Source organism: Neocloeon triangulifer, unplaced genomic scaffold (assembly GCF_031216515.1).
Source record: "Neocloeon triangulifer isolate White Clay Creek 2 clone unplaced genomic scaffold, ASM3121651v1 ptg000014l, whole genome shotgun sequence".
Classification (NCBI taxonomy): Eukaryota; Metazoa; Arthropoda; class Insecta; order Ephemeroptera; family Baetidae; genus Neocloeon; species Neocloeon triangulifer.
This window is the reverse complement of record NW_026775556.1, coordinates 3,031,650-3,058,412: the sequence shown is the minus strand read 5'-3', so window position 1 is coordinate 3,058,412 and position 26,763 is coordinate 3,031,650. Positions and strand designations below refer to the sequence as shown.

Sequence of the window (26,763 nt, the reverse complement as noted above, 5' to 3'; positions counted from 1 at the left end):
GTCTTTGAGCACAAGCAACCACTGCCTCCTTGAACGTCACCTTAAATAAAATTAATTATTAAAATTCACTCTCAGATTTTACTCACCATTGACAGGCCAAAAAAATAGATGTGGCCGCAATGAATTTCTTTTCGTCCTACATATTTATTCCGATCCTTGGCATATATCGTGCTTAAGGCTGAATTAAAATGTTTAGTCTTATACTTAGGGCAAATTTATTTTCAATTAAATTCTCACTATCTGTTTCTGAGATGAAATCTGATGATGAAAGAAGACGTTTGTATCAATTTTTTTTATTCAATTTATTACAAACCCTCAGGAAAGGCTGATTCCAAGTATTTCTATAAAGCACTTAAAGAATATTAATTTTCTTTTATAAAACCAAGTTATCACACCTCCCGAGCATAGTCATGAAGAGTGCAATTCGCCTGGCAAAAGGGCAATTTTGCAGCTTTTGAATACACGCTCTGAAAAATATTGGTAAAAAATTTTAATTGTGTAGAAAAGTATACCATAAGCTGAGCCAAGATGTACAGTATGGTAAGCAGAAGCATTTGCGGTTGTGTGACAACAAATTTTGGAAAAATAATTTGTAGGCTAGTGATTGCTTTTGGTGATTTTCCGGCTGTAAGGCAACTTCCTCTGTTTGAAATTAATGAAAAATATTGATAGCAATCTTTTCACTTTCAAAAGCTAATATAGAAAGTTGTTCATTTGGTGCCTTTAATTTTATTTGAAAATAAAATTAAATAAATTAAGTTTTTTCAAATGAGTTAACTGCAATATAAAAGAAGGAAATCGCAAAATTATGATGTTGGGTGGGGTTTTCAAATTTAAATTGAATATATAATATATCAATCTACCCGATGCTTAAATTTTAATTAAAATTTAACAGAGATAAAAATCTGAGATTTTATCATAGATTATACATAGAGAAAATGGAAAAATTAAATAAAATTCAACGTTTTATGACAGTTGCGAAATAAGTCCAAAAACTTAATGCAAAATTTCCTTGCAATATATAATTTTTAATTTGCTACCACCATAAATTTAAAAATAATTCCATTAAAATAAAGAGCAATAAACACTCATTCCATAACATAATTAATGAGGCATAAATATTCCAATCACCTATATTTTTTACGTGTAACCTGTAAGTATCAAAATGTTGCGCAAATTTATTGATTTTGCAAACCAGCAGCTTATTTATTAACAATATTAACTTCGCTATCTAATCCTCATTTCAACCTCTTTTATGCAGCAGTTATTAAATCAGTAAAATCACTAACCGACACATATCTTGATTTTTTCTTGTTTAATTAATTTTGTATGGCGGTTTGAATTTAAAATAATTTTATTTTTAGCTAATTTTTTATGGTTTAAATCATAATACTATATCTCTTTAACGCCAAGTGTAAAATGGCAAAAAATTTAATTCAATTTAATTGTAAAGAGTTGTAGGTGAAATAAATTTTAAGTAACATACGCAGACTGTTAAATTTTTCCTTGTTTTATTGAGGTAAACCTTTTTATTAACTTTTAAGCTCTTAAAACTATAAATCGATTTTTTTTACATCCGCAGAAAGAATAAATTTCATAACATTATATAAATTGTACTTTGGTTTCTCATATCAAAAGTAACAATAGTTAAGACTTATTGGACGTTTGGCGATGAAGTGCATTCATATTTTTCAAATTTTAAGTGGGGAAACATATCACTAGGGCCTACTAAAACAATTACAATTTTAATTTAAAACAGCATTTGTACGACTGAAAATGGTTGGTTCAGATAAACCTTCAATTTGAAAACTGAGAATTTTTCAATATTTAGTTGCAAATTGTGTTTATTGATATTTATTATGTGCAAATACATTTAGTTTTATTGTATTTCATGCAGACTAAAAAAAATTGAAAAATAAAATTGGCAGGAAATTCTATGTATTTTAATTTCTAGTGTAGCGTTTTGCATAACAAGAAATTGTTTGTAAAAACAACAAGCAACAATGACGTTTATGTCATATTTATAAAATGCGCCTAATATAAACAATCGCAACAATGCGAAATTTCTTTTAAAGTCATTCTCAAATTCAACACTCAAGAGGTAAGATCTGTTTTGAATACTTTAAAGAATTTTTGTATTTTGACTAAGATTTTTGGATTTATTTTAATTGAAATTTCGGCTTTTGCATCGTGGTTTTGGTGTGAAGCAACAACCGACTAAAATCCCTTCCAGGTAGAGCCGAAATTTCAAATAAAACGGTATGAATAAACCCTCGATAATTTTTTCTTTCTAAAAATAAAATTTCCGTAACTCTACGACAAGAACCTCCATCAGCTTGAAGCAGCACCGCAACATCTATCTATTTTAATTTCTAGGATTTCAAAGTTAGAAATTTGTTACAAAAAGCAACAGTGACATATTTGTCACAATTTAAAATGCGACAAAAGTAAATAACCGCAACAATGAAAAATTTCATTAAAAAGTTCAGTTACCACACAAAAATGTAACGGTAAGATCTCTTTTTGAAGTCCCTGCAAGAATTTTTATAATTCGATAAGAGTTTTTGCTATTTGAATCGAAATATAATCGGCTTCTCCTCATATGGCTTTGCAGTGAAATGACTTTTAAAAACCTCATTGACGGAAAGCTGAATCTCAAAATCAAACACCATGAACAAACCCTAGATTGTGAATTAAAAAGATTTCATCTACCGTTCGACAGATACACCATCAAAACAAGAGCATAAAAAAATCTATCCAGATGAAGAAATGCAGCTGTCTTCCTCGTCAATTTGCCTCGATTGACCAGTCCGTGAAGGATTCAGTTTTTCATCAAGGTGGTCGGATAGGGTTTGCTGGAGAGAAAGCCCAGGAGCAGCCTCGCAACCAAGGTTTGTTAATCACAAATCACAAAGCATAAAAATTAAAGAAATCGCTACAATTCGCTTTTCCAATATATTTAGACAACCGCCAAAACCGATTGGCTTACACAGAACCAGTCGCAAACACTCGACTTAACCAAGGAGGTCAGCTGTGGACTGAAGGAAACGTCGCTCTTAATGAGGACATATGCCTTCTTGGTCTTCTAGTCGATTTCCCTCCATTGACCAATCTGTGAGAGATTCTGTTTTTCATCAGGTGGGCGGATTGGGTTTGCTGGAGAGAAAGCCCAGGAGCAGCCTCGCAGCCAAGGTTTGTTAATCACAAAGCATACAAATTAAAGAAATCGCTACAATTTGCTTTTCCAATTTATTTAGACAACCGCCAAAACCGATTGGCTTACACAGACCAGTCGATGACAAACTCTCGACTTAACCAAGGAGGTCAGCTGTGGACTGAAGGAAACGTCGCTCTAAATGAGGACATGTTTTTTTTTTTTTTTTTTAAATATATGTTACTCGACAGGTATTTCTTGAATGAATGTAAAACCAACCACCTATTAAACAGGAAAGATACTATTATTTATTGATATTAAAGTCAATTTTTGTTCAAATTGGCTTTTTCTTTAGTTTTAATTGAAGCCAATATTCGTTAAAATTTTGTTAACATAATTGAATAAGGCCAGCATTTCTATGGAAAAAGTTCAAATGAAATCTTTTATTTATAAATAAATCACTGCTCATGAATTTTAATTTTAGTAACATGTGAAGCAAGATTTTTAGATGAAAGAATTGATCATATATATCGTAGTTTAAAATTCATATTAGCTATGTAGTCCAAAAGGAACTAATTGTGTTTGTTATTCTTAAAAAGAAAATAAAAACATTTCTCAAGTTTAACCAGGTTTTAATAAAAAATTATTAAAATAAAATACATAAAAGATAAAATTATTAAACAAATTTTGTCATCATAGAAATTTAATTTATTGTTTGCGAATTATTTAAGAATTTTAATAGTATTTTAAAGTAATTAATATATACTAATCAGTGATGATTTTAATAAATTTTTTGTATGTAGAGGCTGAGATTGCTTATATGATTAAGGTCCTTTCCGTGATAATATGCTGATGAAATTTTACAAAAAAAAATTTACTTTTTGAAACTTCACATATGCGCCGAACAAAAACCGGTTTTTTATGGCCGGTATCCTTTGCATATAACCGATTACCGGCAATCAAAGTAAAAACGAAAAATGCTCATATTTTTCCACTGAGGAATGAAAGTAGTACGAATAAGGTATTTTTCGATCCCAAATTTAACCTGGAACCAACATTTATGCTGCTTATATTTTTTGCATTGGAAAAAGTTAAAAATTTTAAGAAATTATAATTAGCGTTTAGGTTATTTTGCCAAAATAACCGGTTTAACTTTTTTACGGCATGAAATAATTGAAAATTTTTCGTGCGAAAGTGAAGTTAGCCACTATGGTTCTCTATTTCCAACATAAAAACACTATGGAACGCGGCTACTTTTTGTGTGGCAAGCTTTAAAAAACATTATTTGTAAATTTTCCTGCTTCGGAGATAGGGCTATTTTAGTAAATCAGCTGTAACTTTTGATTGGTATGAAAAAAAGTTTTGAAATTTTAAACACTTCTTAAGGACATGATGACAAATCGATCAATGTGCCACATGACCAACCTTTCCTGGCTTTCCCACATTTTCCAACCCTATTTGACCCCTGTTGGGAAATTTTTGATTTTCTCAAAAATGGAAAATGCAAAAATAATTTCCTATGGGGAAGTTTGTGCCTATGAGTGACGTCAAATTTTGGCTATCTCAGATTTAATTTTCCGGTTGCATACCTTCAGGGGCAGGCATCTAAATTTTTTGACCCTGATTTCAGGGTACTTAACCCTTTCATAGAAAAAAATTGTCAATGCAAAAAACATAGGAAATTTAATCAGCTTTCAGAATATATGCTGTTTTTTGTTGTAGGACTTATACTTAATGAGATACAAGCGGAAAAGCAAACCCCTTAATAACTCAGCCATTTTTCGGAAAAGTCGGAAAATTTTTTCATAGAAGCTCTTATAATGGCTAAATAAAAGCAAAAAATGGGTTGGAATTATTTTGTGGTCATTTTTTCAAATATTGGCAAATTTAGTGGGCGTAACCTACGATTTTCACTGAAAGGACCTAAATTTTTAATATTATTTCAATTGATTTTTCTGACTAAAGACTAAACGCTAGAAGAACGCTTCGCTGATGACAGTTTTTAACATAAAGCAAAGTATGAACTTAAACAGTAAAAATAAAATAAAATTCAAGTTCTAATCAACAATGGCTCAATTAAATTAATTCCACACAATTTAAATGAAAACAAGAAAAATGAATTTTTATGGAATGAATTAATTATCTTGATCAATCGTTTATTAATATTGTATTGTTAATTACTTGTCCAAGTAATAACATAGAAAAAAAAACAAATTATTGGGTTCTTTATTAAATTTTATAGAACTATTATAAACCAGTAATATATTTTATTTCCTTAAACTTTTGTCTATTATATTTATTAACGTAGCACTGCATAATAATTTTTATTCAAAGTCGTTACATTTTTATTGATTTTTATTAATACTTTTTAAATTTCACAACTTATTTACAATTCAATATCGTCTGGCAGTGGCAGCTCATAGTAAGAATAATTTGTGAAAAATTGAGGATATTTAAAACATTTGTTTGCGACACGCTTGGGAATCTGGCAAAACAGTTGAGGAAAAGAAATATTAAAGTCCAAATGGACTGCGTGCAAATTCGGTCTAGAACTCGCCAGAGACACCAAGTAAAAAGGGAAGTCTGCAATTAGGTCGGCGCCAGAATCAAGTGGAACAGGCACCTTCAGCGAATCGTAGCCGCACCACCACAGATCTCCCTTGTCACCGATATAAGCTTCGTTCCACATCAGATTGTTCTCTGTTCCTGCGCAAATACATTGGAGTTTTATTTTTAAAATCAATTTTTACTACCGTTAAGAAAGAAAAACGTTTTGTTGAATTCCTCGGCTGACGAGGCTATTAATGGTGTTCCTCGGATCAAATGGCAATAAGAAAATCCATTATCAAATGGTTCCTGAAAACAGAACGTAACAAATTTTCTGAAAAAACGCGTGTGGATTAATTACGCCAGTCGGTAGTAAAAAGGTCAGTAAAGTTTCGTTTGACACCAGCATGTTGTTATACACTGAAGAGTGGGATTTTTGTTTTAAATAAATAATCTGAATATTTTTAGCCTACACAAGACTGAGCAGAAATCTCTTGTGCCTCTTTCATCCACATAATCTAAATCTTTGGCAAAACACTTCACCGTCAGAAATTCATCATTTTGAATTGGAAAAAAGTCATTTGGTTTCGCCTTTAAGATGTCTCCTCTGCGATAGTCAATCTGTTGGATCATATCGCGACCTTGAATATTTAAGTCTCCGTAATTCCAAATGTCGGGCAAGTATTGCGAATTATTGAAGAGGCACAAGTAGAATTTGTACGTGTACACGCACACATCGTTTTCCTTTGGTACTATAATGGGAATAATTTCAATTAAAAAAATGATAATAAATTTAATAATTCTTTTGCATCTAACCTTCCAATCCACATTTTGAAAATTTTTCAAGAGCTTCTCTTTGTGCAAGAGACTCAAATTTTTCAAAAGAATCAGAATAGAAGTTGATCCAGTTAACTGCTTGGACTATCTGGTCATCATTTAGATCCTTGTAAGTAAGGTTGGTGTTGAAAGATTCCACTAAAATGAACAAATAAAGTTGCATTTTAATAATATGTTTCAATAATTAGAACATACAATATTTTTGTGAGGAAAAAGCAATTGATGACATCATAATATAATTAATAACAGTATCAATCCTAAATTTGTTATTCTCGAACAACTGCAATGAAAAATAATAATCTTTATTGATTTGCTTTACTTCTCGTCACTTAATTTGGTACTAATGACAACAGCTCAGCAATGCAACCCAAGTAACACTATTTTTAGTTAAAATTAATTGATTATTTATGCTCTTATGCTTAAAAAGAAACTCGCCTTCATTCGAAATGAAAATGTTTTTGCAAACTTGAAATTCAACAAGGACATTTCACCTACAAATTTAGTTATCGTCAAATGGAATTTTAAAAATTTTTTCCTTACGTTTGCTAACTTGATTAACCGCTTGACACTCATTTGCAACCGATTGATAATGGCTCTGACTTTGGACGCGTGCCTTAAAATTAAATTTAAAAGTTATATATCATTGCAAGAATTATTTATAATTGGCAAACCTCGCAAATAAAGTGCATTTCTTTTTTGCAAACTTCTGCCCCTAGTAATACGCCTAATGGTATGTTAAAAATGGAAGTATATATTTTGTAATGTTCAAAAAAGCATACCTTCCATATAATCGTTGACAATATAAATGCATGAGTTATTAAACTTTGGTTGCCCTTTTCGCCATAGTAAGTTTGATTTGACATAATCTTGTATCTCATTTGAGCACCATCTAAAAATGGGAATATTTCTAGTATTCGTCAGAATTGGAAATACAATTTTTAATTTCTCGGACACATTTAGGGTGATGCAAAAGCCTAAATTTATATCCCTGGCCAACTTGCGGGAAAAGGAAAGTTATATCAAAAATATTGGAGCAATATTGATCCCGAAAAATTTGATTAAAATATTTAACTTAAATTAATTCAGCAATAATATTACATAATATTTAATTAAGTATTTAGCTTTTGCTGGGTCAAATACTGCAAACACCTAAATTTCCCTGTGCAATACTGGTCAGTGCCTGATGTCCAGAAGCTCTCGTTGAAGGGTGAGTTATCTGGTAACAATGTTATTATCCTTCTATTTTAATTTAAAATTTTCTCTTACATTTGTTTTTAAAAATCCTCGCCAAACAAAGTTGTTTTTCATATGAGTAAACGGTCAACAGTCTCATTCCGAGCGAGCAGCAATAATCAATGGCTCCTTTCCACGTGGCCTTCTGGCAAAGAAATTTTATGAAATAATTTGTAATTTAAATTAATAATGACAACTTTTCGCTTAGAAATTAAGTAGTAAACATTGCATGATCTTTGCCAATATCCTAGTAGTTGTGGTTCTGTTTAGCGTAGGATGTACGTTGATACATTATTTTGATTAAAATTTTTTTCCTATATTCTTACTGAACAGTCTCCAATGTATGTCGACAAAATCCATTCTCTTCAACTAGCAAAACAATTATTGATGTAAGAAATTAGCTGCTAAATAATTTGCTATTGTGCTTCATACGTCTATGATGCAGGTTATTGGTTCACATATTGGATTGTTACAAAAGTTTCCAGCATCATCATGAGTGATCTAAAAAAATCAAATATTTTAAATAGTAAAAAAAACAGCAGTTATTTCTCGAATCAAAGTATAACCAACCAGTAAACAGGAAAGATGGTATTAATATCAGGTATTTCGGTCAATTTTTGTTCAATTTTCTTTCTTTAGTTTTAATTTCAGATATTGTAAAAATTTAATGGTTATTTGTAGTGATTATTGAATTAAGTCAGCAAATCCTTCAAATGAATTCCACATGAATGGAACATGATTTTGAAATGTAAAAAAAAATGTACTCATTATTTATATAAAAAAAAAAACAAATATTATAATTAACAATAAGTGTAATTTCAACAAATAATATAAATTTACATCGGAATTTCGTAATCGCCCGATGACATCGATGACGTTGGTGTTTTCGCGTTCACAGGCAAAATTGACAAGGGACGTCGTGCATGGCATTATTTGAATGACAAAGTATGTCGTCATGCCGTACTGCCCCATTGACAGACACGCGCCAGAGTACGCTGTGTTGATTTTATTCCAAATTTCCTCGTCCGCGTCCCACGGACCCAAGTCGTGCATGCAAAATCGGAAGTGACCTGCACATCCGAGCCTCGTCCCAGCCGTCCAGAAAAATGGAGCCAGATCATAAAATGATTCAATACGAGCTACATACAAATAAAATATTCTCACTCTTAATAAAAAAAAATAAAAAAATACTCAAAGAAGAACTGTAAAATATATTTGCTCTGATGATCTGATCTATTCTTGATCTCTCTGGGTATATCGGACTCATTCCCAGTTTACAGCACTGGATTACGTTCTCCGCCCACGACATCTGCAGATTTTTATTTTAAATTTCGCAATCAAAACGTTTTTGACGAACCTTTGTTTTTCCAAACAGTAGGTAATGTTTATTGTTCGGTTGATATTTATTTGAGTCCACACACCAAAACTGTATCCATCTTTATTTAAAAATAAAACTTTTTAATAAGTGTTTTCCATCAAACAGATTTTCCTGTTTAATAAATATCTTTTTATTTTAGTTTGTTGGTTAAGATGCTCAATAATACGTCTTTTTTACATCTGCCTTTGCTTGGACACAAGACCGAGCTGCACTGATTCTGCGTGTGGAAGTATTTTCAAAATTTTAATAAAAATAAATTATTCATAAATTCAAAAAAATACTTCGCAATAAAATGGCAATTTCATCTCGCAACTAACTCTAGCAAGTCCGCCGGTGATTGTCTCAATCGCCAAACATTTTTCATCTGACGCTTCATTTGACAGCCCAAAGATTGCAGGGTCAATTTTACTTCCACTCTTCGCACACCAGGAATAAGCGACTGATCTGCACCTTGACGATTTACCTTCGGCCATTCCACTGGTCCAGATGTAGGCAAAATTATCGGCGCCTTATATTTCAGGAAAGTATTACAGATTTCATTGTGAGCCTTTTAAAGACGCTTTACTCAGCCAGTTGTAGAGTTTATTATTCGCAAAGTTTTTGTTAACAAGGCATTGCCAGTTTTTCTCGTCATCAATTGATATAAGTTGCATTCGTCTTTGAGCACAAGCAGCCACGGCCTCCTTAAATGCTACCTTTAAAAAGATAATTAACAGAATTTTGTCAATTTTTTCCAAAGTAGGACGCACCTTAGAAAGGCCTAAAAAGTAGACTCGCCCACCATGAATATCTTTTCGTCCTGTATATTTGTTCTTATCTTTGGAAAATATTGTGCTTAAGCCTAAATAAATATTTGTTCTTGAACTTTTGTAAATCGATTTTTAATTAAATCTTACTATCTGATTCGGAGATAAAATCTGACGATGAAAGAAAATGTTCAATATAAATCTTTAATTATTCTAACAACTGGACAAACCCTCTGGGAAGGCTGATTCCAAGTATTTCTGGAAAAACTGTGAGAATATCAATTTTCTTTTATAAAACTAATTTATCAAACCTCGCGAGTGAAGTCATGAAGAGTGCAATTTGCACGGCAAATGGCCAGTTTTGCAGCTTTTGAGTACACACTCTGACATATTTTATTGGTAAAAATGAAATTATTTAAATTTTGTATTGTACCAAAATCTGAGAAAAGATGCACAGCACGGTAAGCAGCAACATGGGATTGCATGTGGCAAAACATTTTGATAAATATTTTGCATGCTAGTGAATGCCGTTGGAATATTTCCGGCTGTAAGGCAACTTCCTCTGTTTGAAATTAATCAAATATTATATGATAAACCTTTTTTACTCTCAAACCCCTAATTAGAAAGCTGTGCAGCTCCTAATTGCATTTAATAAAATAATTTTATAAATGAAGCTTTTAAAAAAAAATATTTATTGGAATATAATTTATGTTGACCTAAAAATTATTAGGAAGATAACTATCATATTAAAAAAATCCCTATGTGATGCATGATGAGGTTTGAAATTTTTAATAAAATAGATAGTAATCTACCTGCTGCTTCGATTTTAATTAAAATTTAATGTGATAACAATCTGTGATTTTACCCATCTATACCCATATAGGGAAAATGATGAATTATAATACAATTGTAAACCTTTACAACTTGACAGTTGCGAAATAAGTCCAGATAAGTCGTTCAGAAAATTTGCCTATAATTTAGTTTATTTAACGTTAATTTACTAACGTCAAAGGTAAAAAAAAATCCAATCAAATAAATTAAACAAAAAAAATTCTAACGCCAGAATATAAAACGAAGCAAAAATATTGCAAATGAATCTGCGACGTGATAAAAAGATGACGTCTCTTTCCCTTCGTTATTTTGAGTAAATTAATGGATATCACGAAGAAGCAGCTTACTCAACATGCTCCTGAAAATGGACCAGTCAGCAACAAGAGTAATAAGAATTTGATGCAATGCAAGTTGCATAACTTGAAATAAATAATAAATTTAAATTTTTATGTGTCTCATAAGTGAAATATATAGCTATCTTTCATTTAATTACTAATAGCAGGTTTTTTCACATTTTCTTAATGTAAAATAATTTTAATAACAATTTAATCATTTCAATTCCTTATATAGCGCAGAGAGATTGGAATATAGAATAATCGTAATTAGTTTTCCAAAGCAACAATAATGCAGCCTAAAAACAACTATTTTTTTTTCATCAGAAATATTTTTGTGTGGTGCATATTGGCTCTCGGCCTCTTGGCTACAGAACACGGAACCGGACAGTTGGCCCATGGGCGATGGGCAAGTGCTCGGACGTTCAGAGATGAGAAAATGCCTACCTTGAACTGCTGGCCGCTCTTCCTGCAGTCCCGAAGAAGCGAATCACTGGTTTCCCTTCACTTTCTCGTCGAATTCACACATTTTTCACTGGTAAATTAGTAAAAAGAGGTCCCCACGCGAAGACATTGTCTGTCAAAATTCACCACCAAAAACTTATAAACTTACCCTGAAAATTGGTAAAAAATTTATTTTTATTTCAATAAATATGAACCAGAAGCGCCCTTTGCGATTCCCTAGATCAGTCTCACTGATTGCGATAATTCAAGCTTATATAATCGGTTTTATATCAACAATTGCGTTCGGAATGTTATATTCGTCTGAATATAAGTGAGGCACCAAATAAGTTGAATTTCATATATTTGCCCATCTTTGTACTTGAAACGTGTTGAATGTGTATTATAACTTTAGAAATACTTTCTACAGTAGCTTAGCTTTATTCTGCCAAGTCTACAAATCGCTGGCTGATCAAGAAATCAATTTTCTAAAATTTTGAAATCTGAAAATATTCTTACCCTGAAAATTGGTAAAAAATTTATTTTTTTCAAAAAATATTTAACCAGAAGCGCCTTTTGCGATTCCCTAGATTAGTCTCACTGTTTGCGATAATTCAAGATTATATTATCGGTTTTATATCAACAATTGCGTTCCGAATGTTACATTCGTCTGAATATAAGTGAGGCACTAATTAAGTTGAATTACATATATTTGCCCATCTTTGTACTTGAAACGTGTTGAATGTGAATTTTAACTTTAGACATACTTTCTACAGTAGCTTAGCTTTATTCTGCCAAGTCTACAAATCGCTGGCTGATCAAGAATTAAATTTTCTAAAATTTTGAAATCTGAAAAAATTCTTACCCTGAAAATGGGTAAAAAATTTATTTTTGTCAAAAAATATTTAACCAGAAGCGCCCTTTGCGATTCCCTAGATCAGTCTCTCTGATTGCGATAATTCAAGCTTATATTATCGGTTTTATATCAACAATTGCGTTCCGAATGTTATATTCATCTGAATATAAGTGAAGCACCAATTAAGTTGAATTTCATATATATTTGCCCATCGTTGTACTTGCAACGTGTTGAATGTGAATTTTTACTTTAGAAATACTTTCTTCAGTAGCTTAGCTTTATTCTGCCAAGTCTACAAATTGCTGGCTGATCAAGAAATAATTTTTCTAAAATTTTGAAATCTGAAAATATTCTTACCCTGAAAATTGGTAAAAAATTTATTTTTTTCAAAAAATATTAAACCAGAATCGCCCTTTGCGATTCCCTAGATCAGTCTCACTGATTGCGAGAATTTAAGCTTATATTATCGGATTTATATCAACAATTGCGTTCCGAATGTTATATTCGTCTGAATATAAGTGAGGCACCAATTAAGTTGAATTTCATATATTTGCCCATTTTTGTACTTGAAACGTGTTGAATGTGTATTTTAACTTTAGAAATACTTTCTACAGTAGCTTAGCTTTATTCTGCCACGTCTACAAATTGCTGGCTGATCAAGAAATAATTTTTCTAAAATTTTGAAATCTGAAAATATTCTTACCCTGAAAATTGGTAAAAAATTTATTTTTTTCAAAAAATATTTAACCAGAAGCGCCTTTTGCGATTCTCTAGATCAGTCTCACTGATTGCGATAATTCAAGCTTATATTATCGGTTTTATATCAACAATTGCGTTCCGAATGTTATATTCGTTTGAAAATATAAGTGACGCACCAATTAAGTTGAATTTTATATATTTGCCCCTCTTTGTACTTGAAACGTGTTGAATGTGAATTTTAACTTAAGAAATACTTTCTACAGTAGCTTAGCTTTATTCTGCCAAGTCTACAAATCGCTGGCTGATCAAGAAATAAATTTTCTAAAATTTTGAAATCTGAAAATATTCTTACCCTGAAAATTGGTAAAAAATTTATTTTTTTCAAAAAATATTTAACCAGAAACGCCCTTTGCGATTCCCTAGATTAGTCTCACTGTTTGCGATAATTCAAGATTATATTATCGGTTTTATATCAACAATTGCGTTCCGAATGTTACATTCGTCTGAATATAAGTGAGGCACTAATTAAGTTGAATTACATATATTTGCCCATCTTTGTACTTGAAACGTGTTGAATGTGAATTTTAACTTTAGACATACTTTCTACAGTAGCTTAGCTTTATTCTGCCACGTCTACAAATTGCTGGCTGATCAAGAAATAATTTTTCTAAAATTTTGAAATCTGAAAATATTCTTACCCTGAAAATTGGTAAAATATTTATTTTTTTCAAAAAATATTTAACCAGAAGCGCCCTTTGCGATTCCCTAGATCAGTCTCTCTGATTGCGATAATTCAAGCTTATATTATCGGTTTTATATCAACAATTGCGTTCCGAATGTTATATTCGTCTGAATATAAGTAAAGCACCAATTAAGTTGAATTTCATATATTTGCCCATCTTTGTACTTGAAACGTGTTGAATGTGTATTTTAACTTTAGAAATACTTTCTACAGTAGCTTAGCTTTATTCTGCCAAGTCAACAAATCGCTGGCTGATCAAGAATTAAATTTTCTAAAATTTTGAAATCTGAAAAAATTCTTACCCTGAAAATGGGTAAAAAATTTATTTTTGTCAAAAAATATTTAACCAGAAGCGCCCTTTGCGATTCCCTAGATCAGTCTCTCTGATTGCGAGAATTTAAGCTTATATTATCGGATTTATATCAACAATTGCGTTCCGAATGTTATATTCGTCTGAATATAAGTGAGGCACCAATTAAGTTGAATTTCATATATTTGCCCATTTTTGTACTTGAAACGTGTTGAATGTGAATTTTAACTTAAGAAATACTTTCTACAGTAGCTTAGCTTTATTCTGCCAAGTCTACAAATCGCTGGCTGATCAAGAAATAAATTTTCTAAAATTTTGAAATCTGAAAATATTCTTACCCTGAAAATTGGTAAAAAATTTATTTTTTTCAAAAAATATTTAACCAGAAACGCCCTTTGCGATTCCCTAGATTAGTCTCACTGTTTGCGATAATTCAAGATTATATTATCGGTTTCATATCAACAATTGCGTTCCGAATGTTACATTCGTCTGAATATAAGTGAGGCACTAATTAAGTTGAATTACATATATTTGCCCATCTTTGTACTTGAAACGTGTTGAATGTGAATTTTAACTTTAGACATACTTTCTACAGTAGCTTAGCTTTATTCTGCCACGTCTACAAATTGCTGGCTGATCAAGAAATAATTTTTCTAAAATTTTGAAATCTGAAAATATTCTTACCCTGAAAATTGGTAAAATATTTATTTTTTTCAAAAAATATTTAACCAGAAGCGCCCTTTGCGATTCCCTAGATCAGTCTCTCTGATTGCGATAATTCAAGCTTATATTATCGGTTTTATATCAACAATTGCGTTCCGAATGTTATATTCGTCTGAATATAAGTAAAGCACCAATTAAGTTGAATTTCATATATTTGCCCATCTTTGTACTTGAAACGTGTTGAATGTGTATTTTAACTTTAGAAATACTTTCTACAGTAGCTTAGCTTTATTCTGCCAAGTCAACAAATCGCTGGCTGATCAAGAATTAAATTTTCTAAAATTTTGAAATCTGAAAAAATTCTTACCCTGAAAATGGGTAAAAAATTTATTTTTGTCAAAAAATATTTAACCAGAAGCGCCCTTTGCGATTCCCTAGATCAGTCTCTCTGATTGCGATAATTCAAGCTTATATTATCGGTTTTATATCAACAATTGCGTTCCGAATGTTATATTCGTCTGAATATAAGTGAAGCACCAATTAAGTTGAATTTCATATATATTTGCCCATCGTTGTACTTGCAACGTGTTGAATGTGAATTTTTACTTTAGAAATACTTTCTTCAGTAGCTTAGCTTTATTCTGCCAAGTCTACAAATTGCTGGCTGATCAAGAAATAATTTTTCTAAAATTTTGAAATCTGAAAATATTCTTACCCTGAAAATTGGTAAAAAATTTATTTTTTTCAAAAAATATTAAACCAGAATCGCCCTTTGCGATTCCCTAGATCAGTCTCACTGATTGCGAGAATTTAAGCTTATATTATCGGATTTATATCAACAATTGCGTTCCGAATGTTATATTCGTCTGAATGTAAGTGAGGCACCAATTAAGTTGAATTTCATATATTTGCCCATTTTTGTACTTGAAACGTGTTGAATGTGAATTTTAACTTTAGAAATACTTTCTACAGTAGCTTAGCTTTATTCTGCCACGTCTACAAATTGCTGGCTGATCAAGAAATAATTTTTCTAAAATTTTGAAATCTGAAAATATTCTTACCCTGAAAATTGGTAAAAAATTTATTTTTTTCAAAAAATATTTAACCAGAAGCGCCTTTTGCGATTCTCTAGATCAGTCTCACTGATTGCGATAATTCAAGCTTATATTATCGGTTTTATATCAACAATTGCGTTCCGAATGTTATATTCGTTTGAAAATATAAGTGACGCACCAATTAAGTTGAATTTTATATATTTGCCCCTCTTTGTACTTGAAACGTGTTGAATGTGAATTTTAACTTAAGAAATACATTCTACAGTAGCTTAGCTTTATTCTGCCAAGTCTACAAATCGCTGGCTGATCAAGAAATAAATTTTCTAAAATTTTGAAATCTGAAAATATTCTTACCCTGAAAATTGGTAAAAAATTTTTTTTTTTCAAAAAAAATTTAACCAGAAGCGCCCTTTGCGATTCCCTAGATTAGTCTCACTGTTTGCGATAATTCAAGATTATATTCTCGGATTTATATCAACAAATGCGTTCCGAATGTTACATTCGTCTGAATATAAGTGAGGCACTAATTAAGTTGAATTACATATATTTGCCCATCTTTGTACTTGAAACGTGTTGAATGTGAATTTTAACTTTAGACATACTTTCTACAGTAGCTTAGCTTTATTCTGCCACGTCTACAAATTGCTGGCTGATCAAGAAATAATTTTTCTAAAATTTTGAAATCTGAAAATATTCTTACCCTGAAAATTGGTAAAATATTTATTTTTTTCAAAAAATATTTAACCAGACGCGCCCTTTGCGATTCCGTAGATCAGTCTCTCTGATTGCGATAATTCAAGCTTATATTATCGGTTTTATATCAACAATTGCGTTCCGAATGTTATATTCGTCTGAATATAAGTAAAGCACCAATTAAGTTGAATTTCATATATTTGCCCATCTTTGTACTTGAAACGTGTTGAATGTGTATTTTAACTTTAGAAATACTTTCTACAGTAGCTTAGCTTTATTCTGCCAAGTCTACAAATCGCTGGCTGATCAAGAATTAAATTTTCTAAAATTTTGAAATCTGAAAAAATTCTTACCCTGAAAATGGGTAAAAAATTTATTTTTGTCAAAAAATATTTAACCAGAAGCGCCCTTTGCGATTCCCTAGATCAGTCTCACTGATTGCGACAATTCAAGCTTATATTATCGGATTTATATCAACAATTGCGTTCCGAATGTTATATTCGTCTGAATATAAGTGAAGCACCAATTAAGTTGAATTTCATATATATTTGCCCATCGTTGTACTTGCAACGTGTTGAATGTGAATTTTTACTTTAGAAATACTTTCTACAGTAGCTTAGCTTTATTCTGCCAAGTCTACAAATTGCTGGCTGATCAAGAAATAATTTTTCTAAAATTTTGAAATCTGAAAATATTCTTACCCTGAAAATTGTTAAAAAATTTATTTTTTTCAAAAAATATTTAACCAGAAGCGCCCTTTGCGATTCTCTAGTTCAGTCTCACTGATTGCGATAATTCAAGCTTATATTATCGGTTTTATATCAACAATTGCGTTCCGAATGTTATATTCGTCTGAATATAAGTGACGCACCAATTAAGTTGAATTTTATATATTTGCCCATTTTTGTACTTGAAACGTGTTGAATGTGTATTATAACTTTAGAAATACTTTCTACAGTAGCTTAGCTTTATTCTGCCACGTCTACAAATTGCTGGCTGATCAAGATATAAATTTTCTAAAATTTTGAAATCTGAAAATATTCTTACCCTGAAAATTGGTAAAAAATTTAATTTTTTTCAATTAATAATTATCCACTTGTGACCTTTGTGATTCCCTAGATCAGTCTCACTGATTCCGACAATTCAAGCTTATATTATCGGATTTATATCAACAATTGCGTTCCGAATGTTATATTCGTCTGAATATAAGTGAAGCACCAATTAAGTTGAATTTCATATATTTGCCCATCTTTGTACTTGCAACGTGTTGAATGTGAATTTTTACTTTAGAAATACTTTCTACAGTAGCTTAGCTTTATTCTGCCAAGTCTACAAATTGCTTGCTGATCAAGAAATTCATTTTCAAAAATTTTGAAATCTGAAAATATTCTTACCCTGAAAATTTGTAAAAAATTAATTTTTTCAATTAATATTTAACCACTTGTGACCTTTGTGATTCCCTAGATCAGTCTCACTGATTGCAATTATTCAACCTTATATAATCGGTTTTATATCAACAATTGCGTTCCGAATGTTATATTCGTCTGAATATAAGTGAGGCACCAATTAAGTTGAATTTCATATATTTGCCCATCTTTGTTCTTGAAACGTGTTGAATGTGTATTTTAACTTTAGAAATACTTTCTACAGTAGCTTAGCTTTATTCTGCCAAGTCTACAAATTGCTGGCTGATCAAGAAATAATTTTTCTAAAATTTTGAAATCTGAAAATATTCTTACCCTGAAAATTGGTAAAAAATTAATTTTTTCAATTAATATTTAACCACTTGTGACCTTTGTGATTCCCTAGATCAGTTTCACTGATTGCGACAATTCAAGCTTATATTATCGGATTTATATCAACAATTGCGTTCCGAATGTTATATTCGTCTGAATTTAAGTGAAGCACCAATTAAGTTGAATTTCATATATTTGCCCATCTTTGTACTTGCAACGTGTTGAATGTGAATTTTTACTTTAGAAATACTTTCTACAGTAGCTTAGCATTATTCTGCCAAGTCTACAAATTGCTTGCTGATCAAGAAATTCATTTTCTAAAATTTTGAAATCTGAAAATATTCTTACCCTGAAAATGTGTAAAAAATTAATTTTTTCAATTAATATTTAACCACTTGTGACCTTTGTGATTCCCTAGATCAGTCTCACTGATTGCGATAATTCAACCTTATATAATCGGTTTTATATCAACAATTGCGTTCCGAATGTTATATTCGTCTGAATATAGGTGAGGCACCAATTAAGTTGAATTTCATATATTTGCCCATCTTTGTACTTGAAACGTGTTGAATGTGTATTTTAACTTTAGAAATACTTTCTACAGTAGCTTAGCTTTATTCTGCCAAGTCTACAAATCGCTGGCTGATCAAGAAATAAATTTTCTAAAATTTTGAAATCTGAAAATATTCTTACCCTGAAAATTGGTAAAAAATTTATTTTTTTCAAAAAATATTTAACCAGAAGCGCCCTTTTCGATTCTCTAGATCAGTCTCACTGATTGCGATAATTCAAGCTTATATTATCGGCTTTATATCAACAATTGCGTTCCGAATGTTATATTCGTTTGAAAATATAAGTGACGCACCAATTAAGTTGAATTTTATATATTTGCCCCTCTTTGTACTTGAAACGTGTTGAATGTGAATTTTTACTTTAGAAATACTTTCTACAGTAGCTTAGCTTTATTCTGCCAAGTCTACAAATCGCTGGCTGATCAAGAAATAAATTTTCTAAAATTTTGAAATCTGAAAATATTCTTACCCTGAAAATTGGTAAAAAATTAATTTTTTCAATTAATATTTAACCACTTGTGACCTTTGTGATTCCCTAGATCAGTCTCACTGATTGCGACAATTCAAGCTTATATTATCGGATTTATATCAACAATTGCGTTCCGAATGTTATATTCGTCTGAATATAAGTGAAGCACCAATTAAGTTGAATTTCATATATTTGCCCATCTTTGTACTTGCAACGTGTTGAATGTGAATTTTTACTTTAGAAATACTTTCTACAGTAGCTGAGCTTTACTCTGCCAAGTCTACAAAATGCTGGCTGATCAAGAAATAAATTTTCTAAAATTTTGGAATCTGAAAATTTTCTTACCCTGAAAATTTGTAAAAAATTAATTTTTTCAGTAAATATTTAACCAGAAGCGCCCTTTGTGATTCCCTAGATCAGTCTCACTGATTGCGATAATTCAAGCTTATATTATCGGTTTTATATCAACAATTGCGTTCCGAATGTTATATTCGTTTGAAAATATAAGTGACGCACCAATTAAGTTGAATTTTATATATTTGCCCCTCTTTGTACTTGAAACGTGTTGAATGTGAATTTTAACTTAAGAAATACTTTCTACAGAAGCTTAGCTTTATTCTGCCACGTCTACAAATTGCTGGCTGATCAAGATATAAATTTTCTAAAATTTTGAAATCTGAAAATATTCTTACCCTGAAAATTGGTAAAAAATTAATTTTTTTCAATTAATATTTATCCACTTGTGACCTTTGTGATTCCCTAGATCAGTCTCACTGATTGCGACAATTCAAGCTTATATTATCGGATTTATATCAACAATTGCGTTCCGAATGTTATATTCGTCTGAATTTAAGTGAAGCACCAATTAAGTTGAATTTCATATATTTGCCCCTCTTTGTACTTGAAACGTGTTGAATGTGTATTTTAACGTTAGAAAAACTTTCTACAGTAGCTTAGCTTTATTCTGTCACGTCTGCAAATTGCTGGCTGATCAAGAAATAAATTTTCAAAATTTTGAAATCTGAAAATATTCTTACCCTGAAAATGGGTAAAAAATTAATTTTTGTCAAAAAATATTTAACCCCAAGCGCCCTTTGTGATTCCCTAGATAAGTCTCACTGATTGCGATAATTCAAGCTTATATTATCGGATTTATATCAACAATTGCGTTCCGAATGTTATATTCGTCTGAATATAAGTGAAGCACCAATTAAGTTGAATTTCATATATTTGCCCATCTTTGTACTTGCAACGTGTTGAATGTGAATTTTTACTTTAGAAATACTTTCTACAGTAGCTTAGCTTTATTCTGCCAAGTCTACAAATTGCTTGCTGATCAAGAAATTCATTTTCTAAAATTTTGAAATCTGAAAATATTCTTACCCTGAAAATTTGTAAAAAATTAATTTTTTCAGTAAATATTTAACCAGAAGCGCCCTTTGTGATTCCCTAGATCATTCTCACTGATTGCGACAATTCAAGCTTATATTATCGTATTTATATCAACAATTGCGTTCTGAATGCTATATTCGTCTGAATATAAGTGAAGCACCAATTAAGTTGAATTTCATATATTTGCCCATCTTTGTGCTTGCAACGTGTTAAATGTGAATTTTTACTTTAGAAATACTTTCTACAGTAGCTTAGCTTTATTCTGCCAAGTCTACAAATCGCTGGCTGATCAAGAAATAATTTTTCTAAAATTTTGAAATCTGAAAATATTCTTACCCTGAAAATTGGTAAAAAATTAATTTTTTCAATTAATATTTAACCACTTGTGACCTTTGTGATTCCCTAGATCAGTCTCACTGATTGCGACAATTCAAGCTTATATTATCGGATTTATATCAACAATTGCGTTCCGAATGTTATATTCGTCTGAATATAAGTGAAGCACCAATTAAGTTGAATTTCATATATTTGCCCATCTTTGTACTTGCAACGTGTTGAATGTGATTTTTTACTTTAGAAATACTTTCTACAGTAGCTTAGCTTTACTCTGCCAAGTCTACAAATTGCTGGCTGATCAAGAAATAATTTTTCTAAAATTTTGAAATCTGAAAATATTCTTACCCTGAAAATTGGTAAAAAATTTATTTTTTTCAAAAAATATTAAACCAGAAGCGCCCTTTGCGATTCCCTAGATCAGTCTCACTGATTGCAAGAATTTAAGCTTATATTATCGGATTTATATCAACAATTGCGTTCCGAATGTTATATTCGACTGAATATAAGTGAGGCACCAATTAAGTTGAATTTCATATATTTGCCCATTTTTGTACTTGAAACGTGTTGAATGTGTATTTTAACTTTAGAAATACTTTCTGCATTAGCTTAGCTTTATTCTGTCACGTCTGCAAATTGCTGGCTGATCAAGAAATAAATTTTCTAAAATTTTGAAATCAGAAAATATTCTTAACCTGAACATTGGTAAAAAATTTATTTTTTTCAAAAAATATTTAACCAGAAGCGCCCTTTGCGATTCTCTAGATCAGTCTCACTGATTGCGATAATTCAAGCTTATATTATCGGCTTTATATCAACAATTGCGTTCCGAATGTTATATTCGTCTGAATTTAAGTGAAGCACCAATTAAGTTGAATTTCATATATTTGCCCATCTTTGTACTTGCAACGTGTTGAATGTGAATTTTTACTTTAGAAATACTTTCTACAGTAGCTTAGCATTATTCTGCCAAGTCTACAAATTGCTTGCTGATCAAGAAATTCATTTTCTAAAATTTTGAAATCTGAAAATATTCTTACCCTGAAAATGTGTAAAAAATTAATTTTTTCAATTAATATTTAACCACTTGTGACCTTTGTGATTCCCTAGATCAGTCTCACTGATTGCGATAATTCAACCTTATATAATCGGTTTTATATCAACAATTGCGTTCCGAATGTTATATTCGTCTGAATATAGGTGAGGCACCAATTAAGTTGAATTTCATATATTTGCCCATCTTTGTACTTGAAACGTGTTGAATTTGTATTTTAACTTTAGAAATACTTTCTACAGTAGCTTAGCTTTATTCTGCCAAGTCTACAAATCGCTGGCTGATCAAGAAATAAATTTTCTAAAATTTTGAAATCTGAAAATATTCTTACCCTGAAAATTGGTAAAAAATTTATTTTTTTCAAAAAATATTTAACCAGAAGCGCCCTTTGCGATTCTCTAGATCAGTCTCACTGATTGCGATAATTCAAGCTTATATTATCGGATTTATATCAACAATTGCGTTCCAAATGTTATTTTCGTCTGAATATAAGTGATGCACCAATTAAGTTGAATTTCATATATTTGCCCATCTTTGTACTTGCAACGTGTTGAATGTGAATTTTTACTTTAGAAATACTTTCTACAGTAGCTTAGCTTTATTCTGCCAAGTCTACAAATCGCTGGCTGATCAAGAAATAAATTTTCTAAAATTTTGAAATCTGAAAATATTCTTACCCTGAAAATTGGTAAAAAATTTATTTTTTTCAAAAAAAATTTAACCAGAAGCGCCCTTTGCGATTCCCTAGATTAGTCTCACTGTTTGCGATAATTCAAGATTATATTCTCGGATTTATATCAACAATTGCGTTCCAAATGTTATATTCGTCTGAATATAAGTGAAGCACCAATTAAGTTGAATTTCATATATTTGCCCATCTTTGTACTTGAAACGTGTTGAATGTGAATTTTTACTTTAGAAATACTTTCTACAGTAGCTTAGCTTTATTCTGCCAAGTCTACAAATCGCTGGCTGATCAAGAAATAAATTTTCTAAAATTTTGAAATCTGAAAATATTCTTACCCTGAAAATTGGTAAAAAATTAATTTTTTTCAATTAATATTTTACCACTTGTGACCTTTGTGATTCCCTAGATCAGTCTCACTGATTGCAACAATTCAAGCTTATATTATCGGATTTATATCAACAATTGCGTTCTGAATGCTATATTCGTCTGAATATAAGTGAAGCACCAATTAAGTTGAATTTCATATATTTGCCCATCTTTGTGCTTGCAACGTGTTAAATGTGAATTTTTACTTTAGAAATACTTTCTACAGTAGCTTAGCTTTATTCTGCCAATTCTACAAATTGCTGGCTGATCAAGAAATTCATTTTCTAAAATTTTGAAATCTGAAAATATTCTTACCCTAAAAATTGGTAAAAAATTTATTTTTTTCAAAAAATATTTAACCAGAAGCGCCCTTTGCGATTCCCTAGATTAGTCTCACTGTTTGCGATAATTCAAGCTTATATTATCGGTTTTATATCAACAATTGCGTTCCGAATGTTTAATTCGTCTGAATATAAGTGAGGCGCTAATTAAGTTGAATTTCATATATTTGCCCATCTTTGTACTTGAAACGTGTTGAATGTGAATTTTAACTTTCGACATACTTTCTACAGTAGCTTAGCTTTATTCTGCCACGTCTACAAATTGCTGGCTGATCAAGAAATAAATTTTCTAAAATTTTGAAATCTGAAAATATTCTTACCCTGAAAATTGTTAAAAAATTATTTTTTTTCATAAAATATTTACCCACAAGCGCCCTTTGTGATTCCCTAGATCAGTCTCACTGATTGCGAGAATTCAAGCTTATATTATCGGATTTATATCAACAATTGCGTTCCAAATGTTTTATTCGTCTGAATATAAGTGAAGCACCAATTAAGTTGAATTTCATATATTTGCCCATCTTTGTACTTACAACGTGTTGAATGTGAATTTTTACTTTAGAAATACCTTCTACAGTAGCTTAGCTTTATTCTGCCAAGTCTACAAATCGCTGGCTGATCAAGAAATAAATTTTCTAAAATTTTGAAATCTGAAAAAATTCTTTCCCTGAAAATGGGTAAAAAATATATTTTTGTCAAAAAATATTTAACCCCAAGCGCCCTTTGTGATTCCCTAGATCAGTCTCACTGATTGCGATAATTCAAGCTTATATTATCGGATTTATATCAACAATTGCGTTTCAAATGTTATATTCGTCTGAATATAAGTGAAGCACCAATTAAGTTGAATTTCATATATTTGCCCATCTTTGTACTTGCAACGTGTTGAATGTGAATTTTTACTTTTGAAATACTTTCTACAGTAGCTTAGCTTTATTCTGCCAAGTCTACAAATCGCTGGCTGATCAAGAAATAAATTTTCTAAAATTTTGAAATCTGAAAATATTCTTACCCTGAAAATTGGTAAAAAATTAATTTTTTTCAATTAATATTTAACCACTTGTGACCTTTGTGATTCCCTAGATCAGTCTCACTGATTGCGACAATTCAAGCTTATATTATCGGATTTATATCAACAATTGCGTTCCGAATGTTATATTCGTCTGAATATAAGTGAAGCACCAATTAAGTTGAATTTCATATATTTGCCCATCTTTGTACTTGCAACGTGTTGAATGTGAATTTTTACTTTTGAAATACTTTCTACTGTAGCTTAGCTTTATTCTGCCAAGTCTACAAATTGCTGGCTGATCAAGAAATTCATTTTCTAAAATTTTGAAATCTGAAAATATTCTTACCCTGAAAATTGGTAAAAAATTTATTTTTTTCAAAAAAAATTTAACCAGAAGTGCCCTTTGCGATTCCCTAGATTAGTCTCACTGTTTGCGATAATTCAACCTTATATAATCGGTTTTATATCAACAATTGCGTTCCGAATGTTATATTCGTCTGAATATAGGTGAGACACCAATTAAGTTGAATTTCATATATTTGCCCATCTTTGTACTTGAAACGTGTTGAATTTGTATTTTAACTTTAGAAATACTTTCTACAGTAGCTTAGCTTTATTCTGCCAAGTCTACAGATCGCTGGCTGATCAAGAAATAAATTTTCTAAAATTTTGAAATCTGAAAATATTCTTACCCTGAAAATTGGTAAAAAATTTATTTTTTTCAAAAAATATTTAACCAGAAGCGCCCTTTGCGATTCTCTAGATCAGTCTCACTGATTGCGATAATTCAAGCTTATATTATCGGATTTATATCAACAATTGCGTTCCAAATGTTATTTTCGTCTGAATATAAGTGATGCACCAATTAAGTTGAATTTCATATATTTGCCCATCTTTGTACTTGCAACGTGTTGAATGTGAATTTTTACTTTAGAAATACTTTCTACAGTAGCTTAGCTTTATTCTGCCAAGTCTACAAATCGCTGGCTGATCAAGAAATAAATTTTCTAAAATTTTGAAATCTGAAAATATTCTTACCCTGAAAATTGGTAAAAAATTTATTTTTTTCAAAAAAAATTTAACCAGAAGCGCCCTTTGCGATTCCCTAGATTAGTCTCACTGTTTGCGATAATTCAAGATTATATTCTCGGATTTATATCAACAATTGCGTTCCAAATGTTATATTCGTCTGAATATAAGTGAAGCACCAATTAAGTTGAATTTCATATATTTGCCCATCTTTGTACTTGAAACGTGTTGAATGTGAATTTTTACTTTAGAAATACTTTCTACAGTAGCTTAGCTTTATTCTGCCAAGTCTACAAATCGCTGGCTGATCAAGAAATAAATTTTCTAAAATTTTGAAATCTGAAAATATTCTTACCCTGAAAATTGGTAAAAAATTAATTTTTTTCAATTAATATTTTACCACTTGTGACCTTTGTGATTCCCTAGATCAGTCTCACTGATTGCAACAATTCAAGCTTATATTATCGGATTTATATCAACAATTGCGTTCTGAATGCTATATTCGTCTGAATATAAGTGAAGCACCAATTAAGTTGAATTTCATATATTTGCCCATCTTTGTGCTTGCAACGTGTTAAATGTGAATTTTTACTTTAGAAATACTTTCTACAGTAGCTTAGCTTTATTCTGCCAATTCTACAAATTGCTGGCTGATCAAGAAATTCATTTTCTAAAATTTTGAAATCTGAAAATATTCTTACCCTAAAAATTGGTAAAAAATTTATTTTTTTCAAAAAATATTTAACCAGAAGCGCCCTTTGCGATTCCCTAGATTAGTCTCACTGTTTGCGATAATTCAAGCTTATATTATCGGTTTTATATCAACAATTGCGTTCCGAATGTTTAATTCGTCTGAATATAAGTGAGGCGCTAATTAAGTTGAATTTCATATATTTGCCCATCTTTGTACTTGAAACGTGTTGAATGTGAATTTTAACTTTCGACATACTTTCTACAGTAGCTTAGCTTTATTCTGCCACGTCTACAAATTGCTGGCTGATCAAGAAATAAATTTTCTAAAATTTTGAAATCTGAAAATATTCTTACCCTGAAAATTGTTAAAAAATTATTTTTTTTCATAAAATATTTACCCACAAGCGCCCTTTGTGATTCCCTAGATCAGTCTCACTGATTGCGAGAATTCAAGCTTATATTATCGGATTTATATCAACAATTGCGTTCCAAATGTTTTATTCGTCTGAATATAAGTGAAGCACCAATTAAGTTGAATTTCATATATTTGCCCATCTTTGT

The 26,763-nt window shown here is 30.8% G+C and overlaps 1 protein-coding gene across 1 annotated transcript; it reads right to left on the bottom strand.

Moving 5' to 3' along the window:
- Nucleotides 1-7,659: 7,659 nt before the first annotated feature.
- Nucleotides 7,660-9,228, bottom strand: LOC132201187 (uncharacterized). Its single transcript, XM_059627153.1, has 6 exons — nucleotides 8,963-9,228; nucleotides 8,612-8,910; nucleotides 8,204-8,272; nucleotides 8,098-8,140; nucleotides 7,805-8,033; nucleotides 7,660-7,754 (listed from the first exon to the last, which is right to left on the bottom strand). Exons 1-5 carry the CDS (start codon nucleotides 9,078-9,080, stop codon nucleotides 7,891-7,893), a joined length of 672 nt encoding a protein of 223 aa, XP_059483136.1. The 5' UTR covers nucleotides 9,081-9,228; the 3' UTR covers nucleotides 7,660-7,754; nucleotides 7,805-7,890.
- Between the last annotated feature and the right edge of the window lie 17,535 nt (nucleotides 9,229-26,763).

What these genes read in the sequence shown, in the direction of transcription:
- LOC132201187 (XM_059627153.1), bottom strand. Translation starts at nt 9,080, where the DNA reads ATGTCGTGGGCGGAGAACGTAATCCAGTGCTGTAAACTGGGAATGAGT. An exon ending in ATTTTACAGTTCTTCTTTGA is followed by an intron (nt 8,911 to 8,962) that starts GTATTTTTTTAT and finishes ATTTGTATGTAG; the next exon opens with CTCGTATTGAATCATTTTAT. An exon ending in CATACATTGGAGACTGTTCA is followed by an intron (nt 8,034 to 8,097) that starts GTAAGAATATAG and finishes TACGCTAAACAG; the next exon opens with AACCACAACTACTAGGATAT.